Source organism: Erythrolamprus reginae, chromosome 1 (assembly GCF_031021105.1).
Source record: "Erythrolamprus reginae isolate rEryReg1 chromosome 1, rEryReg1.hap1, whole genome shotgun sequence".
NCBI lineage: Eukaryota > Metazoa > Chordata > Lepidosauria > Squamata > Dipsadidae > Erythrolamprus > Erythrolamprus reginae.
In genome coordinates, this window is record NC_091950.1 from 26,890,466 (window position 1) to 26,910,382 (window position 19,917).

The 19,917-nt window shown below is 42.1% G+C and overlaps 1 protein-coding gene across 2 annotated transcripts in view; it reads left to right on the forward strand.

The window, feature by feature from the left end:
- Positions 1-11,533, forward strand: part of RANBP3 (RAN binding protein 3) — a 54,360-nt gene extending 42,827 nt beyond the window's left edge. For both annotated transcript variants that reach the window (XM_070747852.1, XM_070747861.1), the window contains exons 15-16: positions 6,109-6,289; positions 8,607-11,533. In XM_070747852.1, coding sequence (XP_070603953.1) covers positions 6,109-6,289; positions 8,607-8,650 — 225 coding nt within the window. In that variant the 3' untranslated portion in view covers positions 8,651-11,533. The remainder of the gene's footprint in view (positions 1-6,108; positions 6,290-8,606) is intronic.
- The last annotated feature ends 8,384 nt before the right edge of the window (positions 11,534-19,917 follow it).

Below are 19,917 nucleotides of genomic sequence, written 5' to 3' on the forward strand. Positions count from 1 at the left end.
TCTCCGGCTATGCATGTCTATTAGCTGTTCAGCACCTGAATCCAATGAGGAGAGGCTATCGGATGGGCTGTTTACTAAATTCCCCGGGCTGTCTGCCATGTCCTGTGGTCTGTCTGCCAACTCCTGAACCATCTGCCTCATCCTCTGGGCTGTCTGCCACGTTTTCCTGGCTGTCAGCCAGGCTTTCGCAATTACTTTGGGACGCATCTCTCACATATGTGGGGGCAACAGCTGGCCCAGGCCCAAACACAACACACATCAGGCAATCCAATGTATGAGAACAGAAAGAATAAACCCAGATGTCGTGGCTTATTAGTTATGGGTTAAGGCAGGGAAAGGCAAAGTTGGCTCTTCTATGACATGTGGACTTCAACTCCCAGAATTCCTGAGCTAGCATGATTTACTCAGGGCTTCTGGGAGTTGAAGTCCACAAGTTGATTATAAGGAACCAAAAGCTTTCCTATAATCAAGGCGAAGCAGGGCATCCTCCACAGCTAGGATTTAGAATTTAGACTTTATTTGAAAATCAAGATCTTGTGTTGGAGTTTTGGTTAATATGCCAGAGACCTCATTTTTATTCATTGGTATAAGCATGTCCTTGTCAATGTGAACAAATAAGAATAAAAATAAATATGTAACTGCAAGAGCGTCATAGGATTCTAGTTGGAAGGCTTTCTGGTTTGCCGCTAGATGATAGATGGATGGATTGATAGACAGACAGACTCCCCGGCTGGTTGCAGAATCCAAATTACAGCGTTTCTAGCATGTTACTGCCAACCTCTATCTCAAGGGGAACCCCCAACTCCATACATAACTAGTTCCATGTTGAAATGCCCTTACTTGTTGGAAAATTTTCTGATTTGCAATCTACCACTTTGTCACCCAAATCAGTTACAGTGGTACCTCTTCCAAAGAACGCCTGTACTTCAAAACTTTTCTAGATAAGAACCAGGGGGTTCAAGATTTTTTTGCCTCTTCTTAAGAAACATTTTCTACTTAGGAACCCAACAATGATGGTAACACTTCCACACAAAACCTATGGGACACAATGAAAGCCTATGTGCGAGGAACCTATATTGCATACCAAAATAAAAAGAAAAAACAGAAACAAAACAGCCTATCCACACTAAAAATAAAACTTCAGAACCTTGAAAAAACCCTACAAATGAAACCAGACAACGCCGAAATTTTAGGAGAATTGAATATTACAAAACATTACATAAACCTGCAAACTCAAGAAGAACTCTCACATAAACTAAGGATCGCCAAACAAAAGCACTTTGAATTTGCAAACAAACCTGGGCGATGGTTAGCCTCAAAACTCGCTCACCAAAAAGCAGATAAAATTATAGAGGCATTATATGATCATACAGATGCTTTAAAAACAACACTCAGCGATAAAAAACAAATAATTAAATCTTTCTTTGAGGAATTATATAAAAAAGATGACGTAAATGAACAATTAATAAATAATCTATTCAAGAACTTAGAAAATACAGAAAAAATAAATAAGGAAGATCAGGATATGCTAAATGACAAAATAACATCAATGGAACTAACTAGTGCAATTACAAAACAAAAAAATAATAAAACCCCGGGCACAGACGGTATACCTGCCGAATTCTATAAACAATTTCAAGAAATTCTGGAGCCTATAATGTTACCCCTTGTTAATGAAATTCTCGAGGGTTCAAAACTTCCTTCCTCCTGGAACGAGGCCTACATAACTTTAATACCTAAAGATACACAAAATAGAGCTCACATTCAAAATTATCGTCCAATATCCCTGCTTAACTCAGATTATAAAATCTTTGCATCCATCATAGCCGAAAGATTTAAACGAATATTAACTGTTAGAATACATACAGACCAAAATGGCTTCCTTCCAGCAAGAAACATAACAACAAACACAAGGATTATTTTGGACTCTTTAGAATACTACGATAAAAACATAGATAAACCAGTAGCATTCCTATTCGTAGATCTACAGAAAGCTTTTGATAGTTTATACTGGCAATTCTTTATAACACAAATAGCGTCAATGCAATTTGGTAATAAATTTACAGAACTCATTAAAACTATATACTCAATACAAACAGCCAAAATACTGATAAACAATGATATGACGGAAACAATAAGTATAAAAAAAGGAGTGAGGCAGGGCTGTCCCTTAGCCCCCCTGATTTTTATCTTTGCACTAGAAGTTCTACTAAATAAAATAAGACACAATAAGGAAATCCAAGGATTAAAAATTAAAAATGAACACTATAAACTTCAAGCTTTTGCTGATGACATGGTGTTCATTGTACAAGACCCCTTAAAATCTGCACCTATCCTAATTAATGAAATAAATAAATTTGGAGAGATTACTGGATTAAAAATTAATAGAGAAAAAACAAAAATGATAACAAAAAATATGACAAAACAGCAGATATCGAAATTAGAAGAATCCACTAAAATAAAAACCGCCAAAAAAGTTAAATACTTAGGATTATGGATTACCGCAAATTGCAGCACTATCAAGAAAGACAATTACGATAAACTAATCAATGAAATGGACAAAGATTTTTGCAGATGGTCGACACTCCCACTCTCTATAATGGGGAAAATTGCTGTAATTAAAAGCAATATACTTCCTAGATTTCTATACCTTTTCCAAACTGCACCCATTAAACTAAATAGGACCTTTTTCAAAAACTTACACAAAAAAATTCGCAAATTCATATGGACAAAAAAAAAGGCCAGGATAAAACTTAAGGACCTACAAGACCATAGGTCAAGGGGTGGTTTTTGGGTTACCAAACATGGAACTATACTACCATGCCTCAATTGTAAACCTACTGAAAGAATGGATAATACTTAAAAATTCTAGAATATTAACACTTGAAGGCTATGACCTTCAATCCGGGTGGCACAAGTTTCTGATGACAGACATAGATAAAATACCAACATATTTCAGATCACACTACATCCGAAAAACCTTAATTAACACCTGGCACTTCATTAAAAAAACCCACTACCTCTGCATTCCAAAATGGATTTCACCAACAGAAGCCATTATATACCCGAATGCATTAACCCCTGATAAAATTATAACATACGACCAACTACTAAACGAAAATAATGAGCTAATCCCTAAGCAAAAACTCATGGAAAAAGGTATTAAAGTAGATTGGTTACACTACCTACAAATAAAATCAAAATATAATGAAGATAAGAACAAATCAGACTTCCAAAAAAATAACCCCCTCGATAAAATAATTTTTGGTCCACAAAAAAAGCAAATATCAAATATATACAATATCCTCCTTCAACACGATACTGTTGAAGAAATAGTTAAAGGATCTATGATAGCGTGGTCACAAAACTTTGGGTACACAATTTATTTAAACGAATGGGAAAAAATTTGGACTGCTAACTATAAACTAATGATGGCAACCTCATATAAGGAAAACCATTATAAAATGTTCTACAGATGGCACTTGCCACCTGCTAGACTTGCAAAAATGTATCCAAATCTATCACCATTATGTTGGAAATGCAGAGAAAAACCAGGTACATATTACCACATCTGGTGGACATGTGAAACCACCCAAAAATATTGGGAAAAAATTAAAACTATACTAGAACAAATTACTTCTCAGACTATCCATGCAAAACCCGAACTATTTCTACTAGGAATCACAAGACAAAATTTTAGTAAAGAAAACAGATATATTATAATCCATATTATTACAGCCGCACGGATTTTATATGCACAATTTTGGAAGCAAGAAAAAACCCCAACTACTCTATCACTCTTGATTAAAATAATGGAATGCGCAGAAATGTCCAAACTAACAATGGAACTGCAAAACAAGGATGAGACAGATTTCTACAAAGCTTGGGATAAATGGTACCTCTGGTTAAAAAAAAGGAATTATCTAAAAATTACTCATCAAGAAAAATATCCAACAAAAACAACTTGAAAAAATAGCAATTTACATCACAAATCATAACATCAAACTGAAACAACAAACTGTAAACATCGATCGACACGAACTCCAACTTTACAAAGAAAATAAACCCCTAAATGAATTATATATATTGGCACTAAAAACTACATTCAAAACATATCGATAAAGCCTTAGGGTAAAACACACCAACTACGAGCTCAAACTACAGGCCGCAAATCATGAAAGACCCAGCTCTAACGCTGGTTTTCGCTTCTCTATCCCCCCCTCCTTCTTCTCCCTATCCCCCTTCCTTCTATATCTACTTCCCTCCCTTCACAACCCCCTTCTCCCACTCCCCAATTACTACATAAGTAGAGTGTAAAAAATGTACAATATGCATATCTCTTTTGTCTTTCTGTATTTGGTTTTTATTGTATATATTTAATAAATTTATTTTCAACCAAAAAAAAGGAACCCGAGCCTGGAAAAATTTCCCAGGAAATTTTGGCCAGTTTCCTGCCATTCCCCCTGGGTTTCTCTCTCTGGCACAGTGTATGGGAGGCAGCCTTGTGCCGGGTGTATGGGAGGCGCGTGCTCCTCCTTGCCGCCTCAGAGAGGTTTTTTTTTAAAGCCTTAAAGTTTTGGATTTTTTTCATTCCCCTCACCTCACCTTCTTCCTTTGGCATTGACTGTCCTCCTCCTCTTCTTCTTCCTCCTCCTCTTCCCACCCAAATTCCGAGCTTTTATTTATTTCCTAATGGGTTTGCACGCATTATTTGCTTTTACATTGATTCCTATGGGAAAAATTGCTTCTTAAGAACGTTTCTACTTAAGAAATCTGGTCATGGAACAAAATAAGTCCTTAAGTAGAGGTACCAATGTACAGTGATACCTTGTCTTACAAACTTAATTGGTTCCGGGACGAGGTTCTTAAGGTGAAAAGTTTGTAAGACGAAGCAATGTTTCCCATAGGAATCAATGGAAAAGCGATTAATGCGTGCAAGCCCAAAATTCACCGCTTTTGCCAGCCGAAGCACCCGTTTTTGCACTGCTGGGATTCCCCTGAGGCTCCCCTCCATGGGAAACCCCACCTCCGGACCCCTGTGTTTTTGCGATGCTGCGATTTTACTGAGGCTCCCCTCGCTGGGAAACTCCACCTCCGGACTTCCGTTGCCAGCGAAGCGCCTGTTTTTGCCCTGCTGGATTCCCCTGCTGGGATTCCCCTGCAGTATCACAAAAACACGGAAGTCCGGAGGTGGGGTTTCCCATGGAGGGGAGCCTCAGGAGAATCCCAGCAGCGCAAAAACGGGCGCTTCGCTGGCAACAGAAGTCCGGAGGCAGGGCATCCCAGCGGCGGCGTTGGGTTTGTAAGGTGAAAATAGAAGAGGCAAAAAAAATCTTAAACCCCGGGTTTGTATCTTGAAATGTTTGTATGACGAGGCGTTTTTAAGACAAGGTATCACTGTATTTGTATTTGAACCTCTGGGTTGATAGACAGAGAATGTGACCCAGTTCTGTGCATCCTATGCAAAGTGCCCCCATCTGGTTTCCTAAGAGTGGCCTCACCCAGCCTTGAATACTCTGTGGCGATCCCATTGCTCTCCACTGTTAATAGCTGCTTTCATGCTTCCTCTTCCTGCCTTGCATTGATTTGGCCACTCTCATCGTGGAAGCCTTTCAGATGCGCAGGGATCAGCCTTGTGTTCTTTAGCAATCAGATCGTATTTTTTGGCTAAATGGACAGTGGCTCAGCGATTAAAGACACTGAGCTTGGCAGTTGCAAAGGTTGACAGACTGGGTTCAAGACCCAGCACCGTGGACGGGATGAGCTCCCATTCCGGTTCCAGCTCCTGCCCACCTAGCAGTTTGAAAGCATGTAAATGTGAGTAGATTAATAAATGCCACTTCAGTGGGAAGGTCATTGTGTTCCATTGGCCTTTGGCATATAGCCATGGAAAATGTACGCGGCTTAAGAAAAGGAGGTGATGATGTGCCCGTGTCAGCAGCACATATACTAAAATTGGAACGATACAGAGAAGAAAAGGAGATGAGCACCGCTCCCTAGAGACCAACGCACCTGGGCAGGGGAAAACCTTTACCTACTTGGACAAGTGACTTGTCAGTTTGCAGGCCTTTTAATGAGAGTGTTATTGATTCTCTCTCTAAACTTTAGGCAAGTTCTAAAGATACAGGACAACTGTACGCAGCTTTGCACCATCGGATCCTGGCTTTGCGGAGTCGCGTAGAGCAAGAGCAAGAAACCAAAACTGCAACACCAGTGCCAGAAGTGACACAGTCCAACGAGGAAGACAGCGACGATGATGTTCTTGCCCCTTCGGGATCACCTGGAAGTGGTAAGCAGTTCCCATGGATACAAATAGCCCACGAATGACCACCAGGATCGAGCCCAAAATTCCCATTGCTAAGCGAAGTGAGCTTAGCCCCATTTTACCACTGTTGTTCTTGCCACAGTCGTTACGTAAATCACTGTGGTTGTTAAGGTAGAAATGTGGTTGTTATTATTATTTATTAGATTTGTATGCCGCACCTCTCCGAGGACTCAGAGCGGCTCACAACAAGGAAAAAATACAGTACAAATCCAATATTTAAAAAAAAACCAGTTTAAAACCCTTAACATAAAAACAATCATACATCTCATGTAGACCATACATAAAGATAAATAAGGCAATGAGTCCAGATGGCATCCACCCCAGAGTTCTTAAAGAACTCAGATCTGTCATTGCTACCCCCCTGACTGATTTGTTTAACCAATCCTTGTTAACAGGAGAAGTTCCTGAGGATTGGAGAATGGCCAGTGTTGTGCCTATCCACAAGAAGGGCAGTAGAGAAGAAGCTGGTAACTACAGGCCAGTTAGCTTGACATCAGTTGTAGTTAAAATGATGGAAACTCTACTCAAAAAGACGATAAATCAGCACCTAAAAACCAATAACTTACTGGACCCAAATCAGCATGGCTTTACTGAAGGCAAATCATGTCAGACTAATCTCATTGATTTCTTTGACTATGTCACGAAGGTGTTGGATCAAGGGGGTGCCATGGATATTGCCTACCTGGACTTCAGCAAAGCCTTTGATATGGTTCCACATAAATAGCTAATAGATAAATTAGTGAAGATTGGACTTAATCCCTGGATAGTTCAATGGATTTGCAGCTGGCTGAAGCGTAGACATCAGAGAGTTATTGTTAATGGCGAGTATTCTGAGCAGAGACAGGTTACAAGCGGTGTGCCACAAGGGTCTGTTCTGGGTCCTATTCTTTTTAATATGTTTGTGAGTGACATGGGAAGGTTTGGTAGGGAAGGTTTGCCTATTTGCTGATGACTCTAAAGTGTGCAATAGGGTTGATATTCCTGGAGGCGTCTGTAATATGGTAAATGATTTAGCTTTACTAGATAAATGGTCAAAGCAATGGCAACTGCAGTTTAATGTTTCCAAATGTAAAACAATGCACTTGGGGAAAAGGAATCCTCAATCTGAGTATTGTATTGGCAGTTCTGTGTTAGCAAAAACTTAAGAAGAAAAGGATTTAGGGGTAGTGATTTCTGACAGTCTCAAAATGGGTGAACAGTGCAGTCAGGCGGTAGGGAAAGCAAGTAGGATGCTTGGCTGCATAGCTAGAGGTATAACAAGCAGGAAGAGGGAGATTATGATCCCACTATATAGAGCGCTGGTGAGACCACATTTGGAAGACTGTGTTCAGTTCTGGAGACCTCACCTACAAAAAGATATTGACAAAATTGAACGGGTCCAAAGACGGGCTACAAGAATGGTGGAAGGTCTTAAGCATAAAACGTATCAGGAAAGACTTCATGAACTCAATCTGTATAGTCTGGAGGACAGGAGGAAAAAGGGGGGACATGATCGAAACATTTAAATATGTCAAAGGGTTAAATAAGGTTCAGGAAGGAAGTGTTTTAATAGGAAAGTGAACACAAGAGCAAGGGGACACAATCTGAAGTTAGTTGGGGGAAAGATCAAAAGCAACATGAGAAACTATTATTTTACTGAAAGAGTAGTAGATCCTTGGAACAAACTTCCAGCAGATGTGGTTGGTAAATCCACAGTAACTGAATTTAAACATGCCTGGGATAAACATATATCCACCCTAAGATAAAATACAGGAAATAGTATAAGGGCAGACTAGATGCACCATGAGGTCTTTTTCTGCCGTCAATCTTCTATGTTTCTATATATACATCAGGGTGTCCAGCAAACCTGAAAATCAGGGAATTATCAGGGAAATTGGCAGTTCGGAAAATATCGGAATTCTCAGGGAATTTGTGAAAAAAACGGAATAAACCATGGAAAAAACCAAACTATATTAAAATGTTTAAAAGTCAGGGGGAAATCATGGGGGGAGGGGGAAATGGATCGCACTGTCTGGCAGAGTCAAGCAAAAAGGAGCATAACTGTGGCTACCACCTGCTTCCTCAGCTACCGATATTTCTCCACGGCTTAGCCGTTTGGTATGACATCATCTACGAACTAGATCGTAAGTTACGGGGAAGTGTCAGGGAAATATCAGGGAATTTCAAAATGCTTTCCCCCTGGACCCCCTTGATACACACACACTCTCAAAAAAAAGATACTCAGGTTAAAATATTCTTGTCCATTAAACACATTGACCACCCTCCCTGTTTCCTATTCCAGGTCCCACCGATGAAGTGGATGGGCAAACAGCCAGCAGTACATAGCAGCCACAATCCAGACCACTTGGAAGAGCAGCTGCCAGAAACCTCCTTTCGCAGGGGCCCTTTGCGAGACTCATGCCCCAGGCCATCTCTTGCTCTGGACAGCAACAGAGGCTCTGAGATTTAAGAACTCTGCATCCCTGTTCTGGGTTTTTTCCTTTTTTTTTTTTTCCTCTCTGTGTGTGTTGAATTTTTTTCAGTGGGGTGGGGTGGGCTGGATCAGTTGATTCCATATTAAACACAAAAAAAAACCAAACACAGCAGACTTTGGAGAAAACTGGCTGAATGTGATTTTGGGACATTTAATTGCTCATCATATTGATGAGCAGGGAGAAAAAAGTACCGTTTCTCTCCCCCCTCTTCCCCCACCCCTCCAGCTTGTGATTCATTGTAGGGGGCAGGTTCACCAAGACTTGCCACAGCTTGCCGGTGGCGCCTCTTTCTCTGGCCACACACATTCTTCCTCCGTCCCCCAACTCCAGTAGCTGGCTGGCCTCTGTCGTGGACCCTTCCGACACAGTCTTTTCTTGCCTCAAATGCCCACTGTCCACTCCGCTTCCTCCCTTTCCCACCGTTTCTGAAGAAAAGTTGGATTTCAACTGGAAGACCTTTTCTTAATTTTATTTTTATTTTATTTTTATTTTTTTGCCCCCCCTTGGAAACTTGGCTTCTCCGAGGGGCGTCACTTTGAGGATTTAATTTTTTTTTTTTTTAATTTCAATCCTGGAAGTTAACAACAACACAATAAGACTTTTGCCTAGTTTGTGGATGAGTCGGAAATACTTTTAAGATCTGGAGTGGTGGGGAGAGGGGTTTTTTTTGTTCTTTTAAAAAAAAATCTTGTGTTTTTTTTTGCTAACAACTCCTTCCTTTTCTCCGGTTATCATTATTGTTGTCATTTTGGGACTTCAAATGTGGCGATAACTTTTTTTTTTTTTAGATTTAAGTAAGATAAGACCTGTGTGTTGACCAAGTGGGGCCCTTCTGTTTTATACTGTTACGTTTCTGTTACTATTTAAAGGAGAGCGAAGCCACTGTGTAAATAGACATCCCAACACAGGCACACACGTGTACATATATAACAGGTATTCATATACCAGGTTGTTTTTAATCCTTTCAAATAACATTTTATTTCCTTCTTGCCTTGCCAACGTGCTTAACAGCAGATTAGGATACAGCTGCCTTGTTTTCTTGAAAACAGGAGGGCTGCTCTCCCGATCTTGGCCAACTACTAAAAAAAAAAAAAATTAAAAAAGGTATTGCTTTGGGCACTTTCTCTTGGTCAGTGAGCATCTTCAGTTTGTGCCTAAACTCAAATTACCTAAGTATGAACCTGGGCTGCCACTGGCTTCTGTGGGCTTGTTGGATTGAGAGGTGTCCACGGAGGGCTCTGTTGAAGTGGGGAAACTTCTTGGAATATGATCGGCTTTAAAAAAAAAAAAGACTGTTTCTGGCTTTAGCTGGAACGTGGATATGTACGTAAGTTGGGCTGCGACATCTTTGGGCAAGGACCATAAAGACTTGGAATGCTCTGGTGACTTCCTATGGAGGACTTTGCAAAGTGGCACATCTATCGGAACAGGAGGTTTCCAACCAGCTCCGTAGAAGAATTGGTGGCCTTTCTCTCTCTCCCCACGCTTGGCCTTGATGGGACCACTACTCAGTTGAACTCCCAGATCTGAGCCATTTGCAGTGAAGATGGCAACACAACAGTTGGGACGAGGCACCGTCTGATTCCGCCCGAGGTGATTGAGGAGGGAAAAAAGGCGGCCTTCTTTCTTCATCTTGTCAGAGGGAGGCCTGAAACCAAGAAGAGGGCCAGAAGCCCATTTTTCACTTCTGTCCACTGGGAAACAAGGAAGACCTTGTAGTACGAAGTTGTAAGTTGCCGAGTCCCAGAAACGGCTGAGAAGCATGGGTAGGTTTTACACTGTTTTCCTCCTCTGTGTAATGGATGGAAATTCTCATGGGGCCTCGGAAGCCGGGCGGCCCTTAAGTCATTTCTCTTTGGAATTGCTTGAGGCTGACAAAAATGTCTTCTCACTCTCCCTTCCTGGGAGAGAACGCAGATGGCCACGCATGAAGCAGCCTTCTCCAGATTTTTAATTTTTTCATTCGGTTGGTTTTTCCTTAACCTTTCTTCCTCTCCCCTTCCGTTTCGGTTCTCTAAAATGCACCAGATACGTACAGACCAACCGAATAACACTGAAGACTGATAACAATTGTAACTCTTGAGCAGTTGTGCTGCTATGAGGGAGAACAGTAGATGCACATCTGGGTTTTGAGTTTGTTTTTTACAGTTACTTTGGCATAACAGGAATGATTGGGGTGGGAATAGGGTATAATTTGCCTTTGTTAAACATCTGGAGCAAAGAGAATCCTACCATCGGTATGTGTGTGATGGTGTGAAAGGGCTGGGTGGGTTTTGTGCGTATGACACTTGGAGGAGGCACCTAAAGTCATCCAGGATAAGAGGCTGGCTGGTTTCTCTAGAAGCGTTAATATTCAATGGAATGTTTAAACAGTTACCCACAGTTTCATTTTTAAATACAAAAAAATATATATATAAAATCTGGCAGCTATTTATGGACACAGTGGTTTGGATTTGAGCGATTGTGGCGAAGAGAAGCAGATTCTACGTTTCATTCTATTCCTTGCACAGTGACTGTCTGGAAAGGCATTTTGGGCGCTTTCCCGAGATGGAGAGTTGGCTGGGCCAGACACAGACTTTATACATTTGTTTTCTTCTTCAAGCCGTTAGCCAATTAGTGATAAGTAAAAGAAAACAACAACAACAACCGGACAACACCCATGTGTTTTGGAAGATTTCTGTACAATTGTCATATCAGATGTATTTGGAAATTACATTAAAAACTTGTAACAAAAGTCCTGCTTTGTGTAATTCTGTGACACAAAGAGAAAGGTAGAGGAGCATAGTTTCATTTATTGTCGAAATGTGTGGTTTTATGGCAAGGCTCTTAACTGAGGAACTCTCTGCATCTTGTGGCCATTAAAAAATAGCATCAAAAAATAGCATGAAATCCAGAAATGAGGCAAAGGGTCGGTTTGATTTGTGGAAAAAGGAATGCCAAATTAGATTAGATTAGATTAGATTTATTGGATTTATATGCCGCCCCTCTCCGAAAACTCGGGACGGCTCACAGCAAGACAAAAACAATACATAATGACAATCCAATACCCACCAATCCAATGACAATTTTAAGCTAAAATTCATAAAAAACAACCCCAGAGTATTAAAACAAATAAGCAAAACACGCATACAATCAATCTAATACCAAAACAACATGGGCAAGGGGAGATGTTTCAGTTCCCCCATGCCTGACGGCAGAGGTGGGTTTTAAGAAGTTTGCGAAAGGCAAGGAGGGTGGGGGCAATCCTAATCTCAGGGGGGAGCTGGTTCCAGAGGGTCGGAGCCACCACAGAGAAGGCTCTTCCCCTGGGTCCTGGCAGACGACATTGTTTAGTCGACGGGACCCGGAGAAGGTCAACTCTGTGGGACCAAACCGGTCGCTGGGATTCGTGCGGCAGAAGGCGGTCCCGAAGGTATTCTGGTCCGGTGCCATGAAGGGCTTTATAGGTCATAACCAACACTTTGAATTGTGACCGGAAACTGATCGGCAACCAATGCAGACTGCGGAGTGTTGGAGTAATATGGGCATACTTAGAGAAGCCCATAATTTCTCTCGCAGCTGCATTCTGCACGATCTGAAGTTTCCGAACACTTTTCAAAGGTAGCCCCATGTAGAGAGCGTTACAGTAGTCGAACCTCGAGGTGATGAGGGCATGAGTGACTGTGAGCAATGACTCCCGGTCCAAGTAGGGCCGCAACTGGCGCACCAGGCGAACCTGGGCAAACGCCCCCCTCGCCACAGCTGAAAGATGTTTCTCTAATGTGAGCTGTGGATCGAGGAGGACGCCCAAGTTGCGGACCCTCTCTGAGGGGGTCAATAATTCTCCCCCCCCAGGGTAATGGATGGGCAGATCGAGTTGTCCTTGGGAGGCAAGACCCACAGCCACTCCGTCTTGTCTGGATTGAGTTTGAGTTTGTTGACACCCATCCAGGCCCCAACAGCCTCCAGGCACCGGCACATCACTTCCACTGCTTTTTGTTACAGAAATGACATTCAAGTCTGGAAAGTTGAAAGTTGAGCCGCCCCGAGTCTTTGGAGAGGGGCGGCATACAAATTCAATTCAATTTATTAGATTTGTATGCCGCCCCTCTCCGAAGACTCGGGGCGGCTCACAACAACAATAAAAACAGTATAACAATGGAACAAATTAATAATAAAATTACATTAAAAACCCCCAACAATTTAAAAGCCATACAACACATACATACCAAAAGAAAGTCTGGGGGAGATGTCTTAATTCCCCCATGCCTGGCAATATAGGTGGGTCTTGAGTAACTTGCGAAAGACAAGGAGGGTGGGGGCCGTTCTAATCTCCAGGGGGAGTTGATTCCAGAGGGCCGGGGCCGCCACAGAGAAGGCTCTTCCCCTGGGACCCGCCAAATGACACTGTTTGGTCGACAGGACCCGGAGAAGGCCAACTCTGTGGGACCTTATCGGGCGCTGGGATTCGTGCGGTAGAAGGCGGTTCCGGAGGTATTCTGGTCCAATGCCATGAAGGGCTTTAAAGGTCATTACCAACACTTTGAATTGTGACCGGAAATCGATCGGCAGCCAGTGCAGGCCACAGAGTGTTGTAGAAACGTGGGCGAATCTAGGAAGCCCCACGATAGCTCTCGCAGCCGCATTCTGCACGATCTGAAGTTTCCGAACACTAATGAATTGAATTGAATTGAATTGAAAATAAGTAGAAGAAATTCAGAACAATTCCACTTTATGTCGGATAGAAGTTGAAGCTTTGATAGGCTTTCAAGATTGACAGCAGCCCTTTGAGATAGGCAAGATCGGGGAAACGAGTTGCCAGAAACCTTGAAATGTACTTTCATGCAGGGTTTCTCAAAGTTGGCGACTTCGAGATGCGTGGACTTCAACTCCCAGAATTCTATGCTGGCTGGGGAATTCTAGGAGTTGAAGTCTGTCCATCTTCCAAGTTGCCGAGGTTGAGAGACACAGCATTAATATATATTGGGTATTGTAAACAGAATCGTGAAAGCCTGTCAAAGGCATTTAGTGCAACCTATACCAAGGCAGTGATGGCAAGTCTTTTGCCCACGTCCATAATTGCATGTGACCCCTATACACACACTTGTGTGTGCGTGACCCCCCCTGCTGCTGACATGCAATGGCACCCCCCCTCTTTTTTTTGCTCTTCTTAGACTTCACCACCTTGCTAGGAGCCTGGGGAGGGCAAAAAAGGCCTAACCCACCTCAAAGGCCCCCTGGAGGCCAAAAATGGCCCATTTCCCAACCTCCAGAAGTTGGTAAATGGCCCATTTCTGGCTTCCAGAGGGCCTAGGGGAGGGGGCTATTTTCACCCTCCCCAGGCTCCTAGAAAGTGCAAAAAAGGGCAACAAGAATGATCAAGGGAATGGAGCACCTCCCTTATGAAACCAGGTTGCAACGCCTTGGTCTCTTCAGCCTTGAAAGATGGCGTTTACGGGGTGACTTGATCGAAGTGTATAAAATCATGCATGGGATAGAAAAGGTGGATAGAGAGAAATTAATTTCTCTATCGCACAATACTAAGATGAGGGGGCCCTCCCTAAAGCTCATAGGTAAGAAAGTGAGGACAAATCAAGGGAAATATTTCTTCACCCAGAGGGTCGTTGGTTTATGGAATTCACTTCCAGAAGAGGATGTGAAAGCTGTCAGCCTGGATAGCTTCAAGGCAGGATTAGACAGATTCATGGATGCCAAGTGTATCGGTGGTTATTGAAACAGATGTCCATGTGCCGCCTCTATGTTGGTTGAGGCAGGCAGGATTCCCTTGAGTACCATTTGTTGGGGGTCAAGGAAAGGGAGGGTCTTGCCTTCTCTTTCTGCTCAAGATCCCCGTGGACAATTGGTGTGACACAGAATGCTGGACTCGATGGGCTTTGGCCTGATTCAGCATGGCTCTTATGTTCTTATATTCTAAAGGCTCTGGAGCTTGGGGAGACCAAAAACAGGCCTTCCTCCACCTCACCCCCTCTGGAAGCTGGAAATAGCCTGTTTCACGATTCCCAGTGGGTCCTGAAGGCTCAAAAATCAGCTGGCTGGCACATAAATGCACCAGGCCTGAACTCGTGTGCCCACCAATATGGCTCTGTGTGCCACTTGTGGCAGATGTGCCATACATTCGCCATCACTGACCTAAAGCAACCAGACCACAGTTGCTAGTTCCTTTCTCACACTTTGTAATTTACTAGATTCAAATATCTTTAATGGCTTGGCAGTCATTTGCCCTTCTCTGAATCCAACTGGCATTCCATCACAAAGGATTTGTGAATAGTTAAAACTCAGTGGCTTTCTTGGAAGTATCTCTTCAGCCATTTCGGGCAACAAGTTCTGTTTTTGTCTTGTCTGAAACCGCTATTTGTATTTGTATTTATTAGATTTGTATGCCGCCCCTCTCCGAAGACTCGGGGCGGCTAACAACAATAAAAAAGACAATGTAAACAAATCTAATATTAAAAATAATCTTAAAAACCCCAATTTAAAGAACCAATCATACATACAAGCATACCATGTATAAATTCTATAAGCCTAGGGGGAAGGGAAAATTTCAATTCCCCCATGCCTGACGACAGAGGTGGGTTTTAGATACAAATCTAATAATACCAAGTTAAAAGCCCATAATTTAAAAAACATGCACACAACACACCATACATAAATTATATAGGCCTGGGGAAGATATTTCAGTTCCCCCATGCCTGACAGCAGAGGTGGGTTTTGAGAAGTTTACGAAAGGCAAGGAGGGTGGGGGCAATTCTGATCTCTGGGGGGAGTTGGTTCCAGAGGGCCGGGGCCACCACAGAGAAGGCTCTTCTCCTGGGTCCCACCAAACAACATTGTTTAGTCGACAGGACCCGGAGAAGGCCAACTCTGTGGGATCTAACCGGTCACTGGGATTCGTGCTGCAGAAGGCGGTCCCGAAGATATTTGATGCCATGAAGGGCTTTATAGGCCATAACCTATTAATAGCAGCAGCAATTAAGTTTATTTAAATCAATAAAGGGTCCCTTAAGAACAAAGTTAAAGGGGCAACATAGAATCCAATTTCCTGCCAGTCATCTGTGTCCTGCATCCATTTCTCCTTTGGAACATTTAAGCTATTCCCTTTTAGAAAGAGGAATTGGATTTAGAAATATACTGGGATCAGATCTGGTTATATTGTTTCAGAATACAAAATGAGATTTTGTTACTAAGGTACTAAGGTTTTTTTTTTTAAAGTTTATTCTGTTTTAACAGTGGCTTTTTAAAAATAAAATAAAAATCACTTGATAGAAACATAGAAACATAGAAGACTGACGGCAGAAAAAGACCTCATGGTCCATCTAGTCTGCCCTTATACTATTTCCTGTATTTTATCTTACAATGGACATATGTTTATCCCAGGCATGTTTAAATTCAGTTACTGTGGATTTACCAGCCATGTCTGCTGGAAGTTTGTTCCAAGGATCTACTACTCTTTCAGTAAAATAATATTTTCTCATGTTGCTTTTGATCTTTCCCCCAACTAACTTCAGATTGTGCCCCCTTGTTCTTGTGTTCACTTTCCTATTAAAAACACTTCCCTCCTGAACCTTATTTAACCCTTTAACATATTTAAATGTTTTGATCATGTCCCCCCTTCTCCTTCTGTCCTCCAGACTACAGTATACAGATTGAAATCATTAAGTCTTTCCTGATACGTTTTATGCTTAAGACCTTCCACCATTCTTGTAGCCCGTCTTTGGACCCGTTCAATTTTGTCAATATCTTTTTGTAGTTGAAGTCTCCAGAACTGAACACAGTATTCCAAAGGTGGTCTCACCAGTGCTCTATATAAGGGGATCACAATCTCCCTCTTCCTGCTTGTTATACCTCTAGCTATGCAGTCAAGCATCCTACTTGCTTTTCCTATCGCCCGGCCACACTGCTCACCCATTTTGAGATTGTCAGAAATCACTACCCCTAAATCCTTCTCTTCTGAAGTTTTTGCTAACACAGAACTGCCAATGCAATACTCAGATTGAGGATTCCTTTTCCCCAAGTGCATTATTTTACATTTCGAAACATTAAACTGCAGTTTCCATTGCTATGACCATTTATCTAGTAAAGCTAAATAATTTACCATATTACAGACCCCTCCAGGAATGTCAACCCTATTGCACAGTTTAGAGTCATCGGCAAATAGGCAAACCTTCCCTACCAAACCTTCCCCTATGTCACTCACAAACATATTAAAAAGAATAGGACCCAGAACAGACCCTTGTGGCACACCGCTTGTAACCTGTCTCTGCTCAGAATACTCGCCATTAACAATAACTCTCTGATGTCTACGCTTCAGCCAGCTGGAAATCCACTGAACTAACTGATGGTGTTAAAGCATTCAGGTCTTGCTCATCAGGTGGGCTACTGTCAAATAAAATAATTGAGCTGGTTGAGACTTGGAGCTCATCTAATGAGGAAAGGTCCATAGTCCATAAGAGGAAGATATTCCAGATTGGGTTTCATTTCAGATCAGTTGGCTTCATGCTGAACTGTAAAATAATTTCAAGCTAAATGTGTTAAGCCAGTGAATTGCGATTAACCAAACCTTGGTTTAATATGTATAAAAACAGTATTCTTTACTGAACTACTTGAATATTTTTTGTTAAATGAAATTCCTTGTTGGATCCATACCAAAATCTGTTATATGGTCGATCGCGCTAAACTATAATGAGATTTTGCTTCGGTCTGACTTAGCACACAAACCAATCCAGTGACGGATGACTCAATAAACTACCTGAAATACAGCCAAGTAGAATGTATGGATCACATTTTTTGCCTCCTGTTGCCCAACTAAAGGTCAGTTTGGGGTGCATTGGAGCTAAACGCTTGAGCAAAGTTTTTGATCCCTTGACCAAAATCAGCTTTTGGGCCTGTGTATGTTATCCTTGGAATTAAGTACAGTGGCACTTCTACCTAAGAAAGATTCTACTTGCGAACTTTTCTACATAAGAACCCAGTGTTCAAGATTTTTTTGCCTCTTCTCAAGAACCATTTTCCACTTACAAACCCAAACCTCTGAAACTGTAAACAGAAAAGGCAGGAAAAAGCCTCCGTGGGGCCTCTCTAGGAATCTCCTGGGAGGAAATGGCCAGAAAAGGGGGGGAGAAGGCTCCTTGGGGCTTCTCTAGGAATCTTCTGGGAGGAAACAGATTCTCCATCCTCCCTGTGGTTTCCCCAATCTCACACATTTGCTTTTACATTGATTCCTATGGGGAAAATTGTTGCTTCTTACAAACTTTTCTACTTAAGAACTTGGTCACGGAACGAATTAACTTCGTAAATAGAAGTACCACTGTATTAACATCTCAGATACATTCACAAAGATAAAATCTGAATCACTTATTTTGGGGAGGGGGGGAATATGGGAGGAAAGCACCAGGAAGTGAAGTTAGCTTGCCCCTCTACCACAAAAAAACCCACCAAACATACAATTTACCTTTCACCACTGACTAAATTTTGGCACCATTACAAGTTTGACATTGTTTCAGTCTAATTTCATTTAACTTTTTCCAGTTTGGGAAGTCATAAGAGAAATATCTGCACCATTACTGCTAGATAAATGGATCTTTTTCCCCATTATGTTAGCATGTGGTAGCACCTGCCCAGTCTTGGCTGGATAGAAACAGGATTTGGCTTGGTTCTGTACTAGATAGGAGACTTTCAGAAAAGGACGGAGTTTTGGTTAGATTGGAAAATGGAAAATAGATTTAAAAAACAAACAGCAGGAGCAAACTACAAGTATTATCCCGAAAGTAAGGTTACAAGGCATGTAACTCTCGGGAAATGTTCACAGGGAAAGTTGGTATGAATGCTAAGGGCATATAACACTGCTGCGATGGATGCCCGAGATTTGTCCGCAATGAGTGCCCATGATTTTTCTCCCTGATTGCTGAGTTTTGAATTTTTTGGCTAAAGGATAATGTGTATGGTGCCACTGGATTGATTGACATTTGCTCTCTGGAGTATTATTATTATTTATTAGATTTGTATGCCCCCTTCTCCCAAACCTCAGGGTGGCTCACAAGATGCAAAAACCCCAACACAACAAATCTAATTAATTAAAAATTACTACTAAAATCCCATATATATTAAAATCAGTCAGCCAATTCATTCACAGCCACACATTACATCTCGTAAAGGGGGGGGGGGGTTGTTGATCTAATTGCTCCATGTCTGGCGACATAAATGAGTCTTGAAACTCGAGAAAGGGGAGGAGTGTGGGGGCAGTGCAAATCTCTGGAGGGAGCTGATTCCAGACGGCTGGGGTCGCCACAGAGAAGACTCTTCCCCTAGGCCCCACCAGACGACATTGTCTGGTTGATAGAATACGGAGAAGGCCAACTCTGTAGGACCCAACCAGTCGCTGGGATTCATGCCGTATGGTGATATGGTGATGAGCCCAAGTTTCATTGACATGTTGCCTTCCCCATTATAATTACTAATTAAACTATTAATTAAAGAACATTATCTGTAGTTAGTTGTAAAATTAAAAATTTAAAGTGGGTACACTTGGACTCACATACAAAGTCTTGTTATACTCGGTGAAGGGCTACCAAAATTTTTACTACCACACTGTGGCTTTGGCTTATGCCCTGCATTTTCTTTCAACATCTTTCAGTGCAAATTGGGTGCTCTGGGGTGGAGCTCCATTTTCACTACCCCACTGCGTTCCCCCGCCCCATCTGGGTAGTAGCCCACCCCTGGTTATACTGCTTGATAGGGTGGAGTGGTTCTGGACTGGTGGCATCGGGCCAGAATATCTCCGGGACCGCCTTCTGCCACACGAATCCCAGTGACCAATTAGGTCCCACAGAGTTGGCCTTCTCTGGGTCCCGTCAACTAAACAATGCCGTTTGGTGGGACCCAGGGGAAGAGCCTTCTCTGTGGCGGCCCCGACCCTCTGGAACCAGCTCCCCCCAGAGATTAGAACTGCCCACACCTTCCTCGCCTTTCGTAAACTGCTTAAAACCCTTTGCCGTCAGGCATGGGAGAATTGAAACATCTCCCCCGGGCCTATACAGTTTATGTATGGTATGTTTGTGTGTATGTTTGCTTTTAATAATGGGGCTTTTAGTGTTTCTTTTAAATTATTAGATTTGTTATATA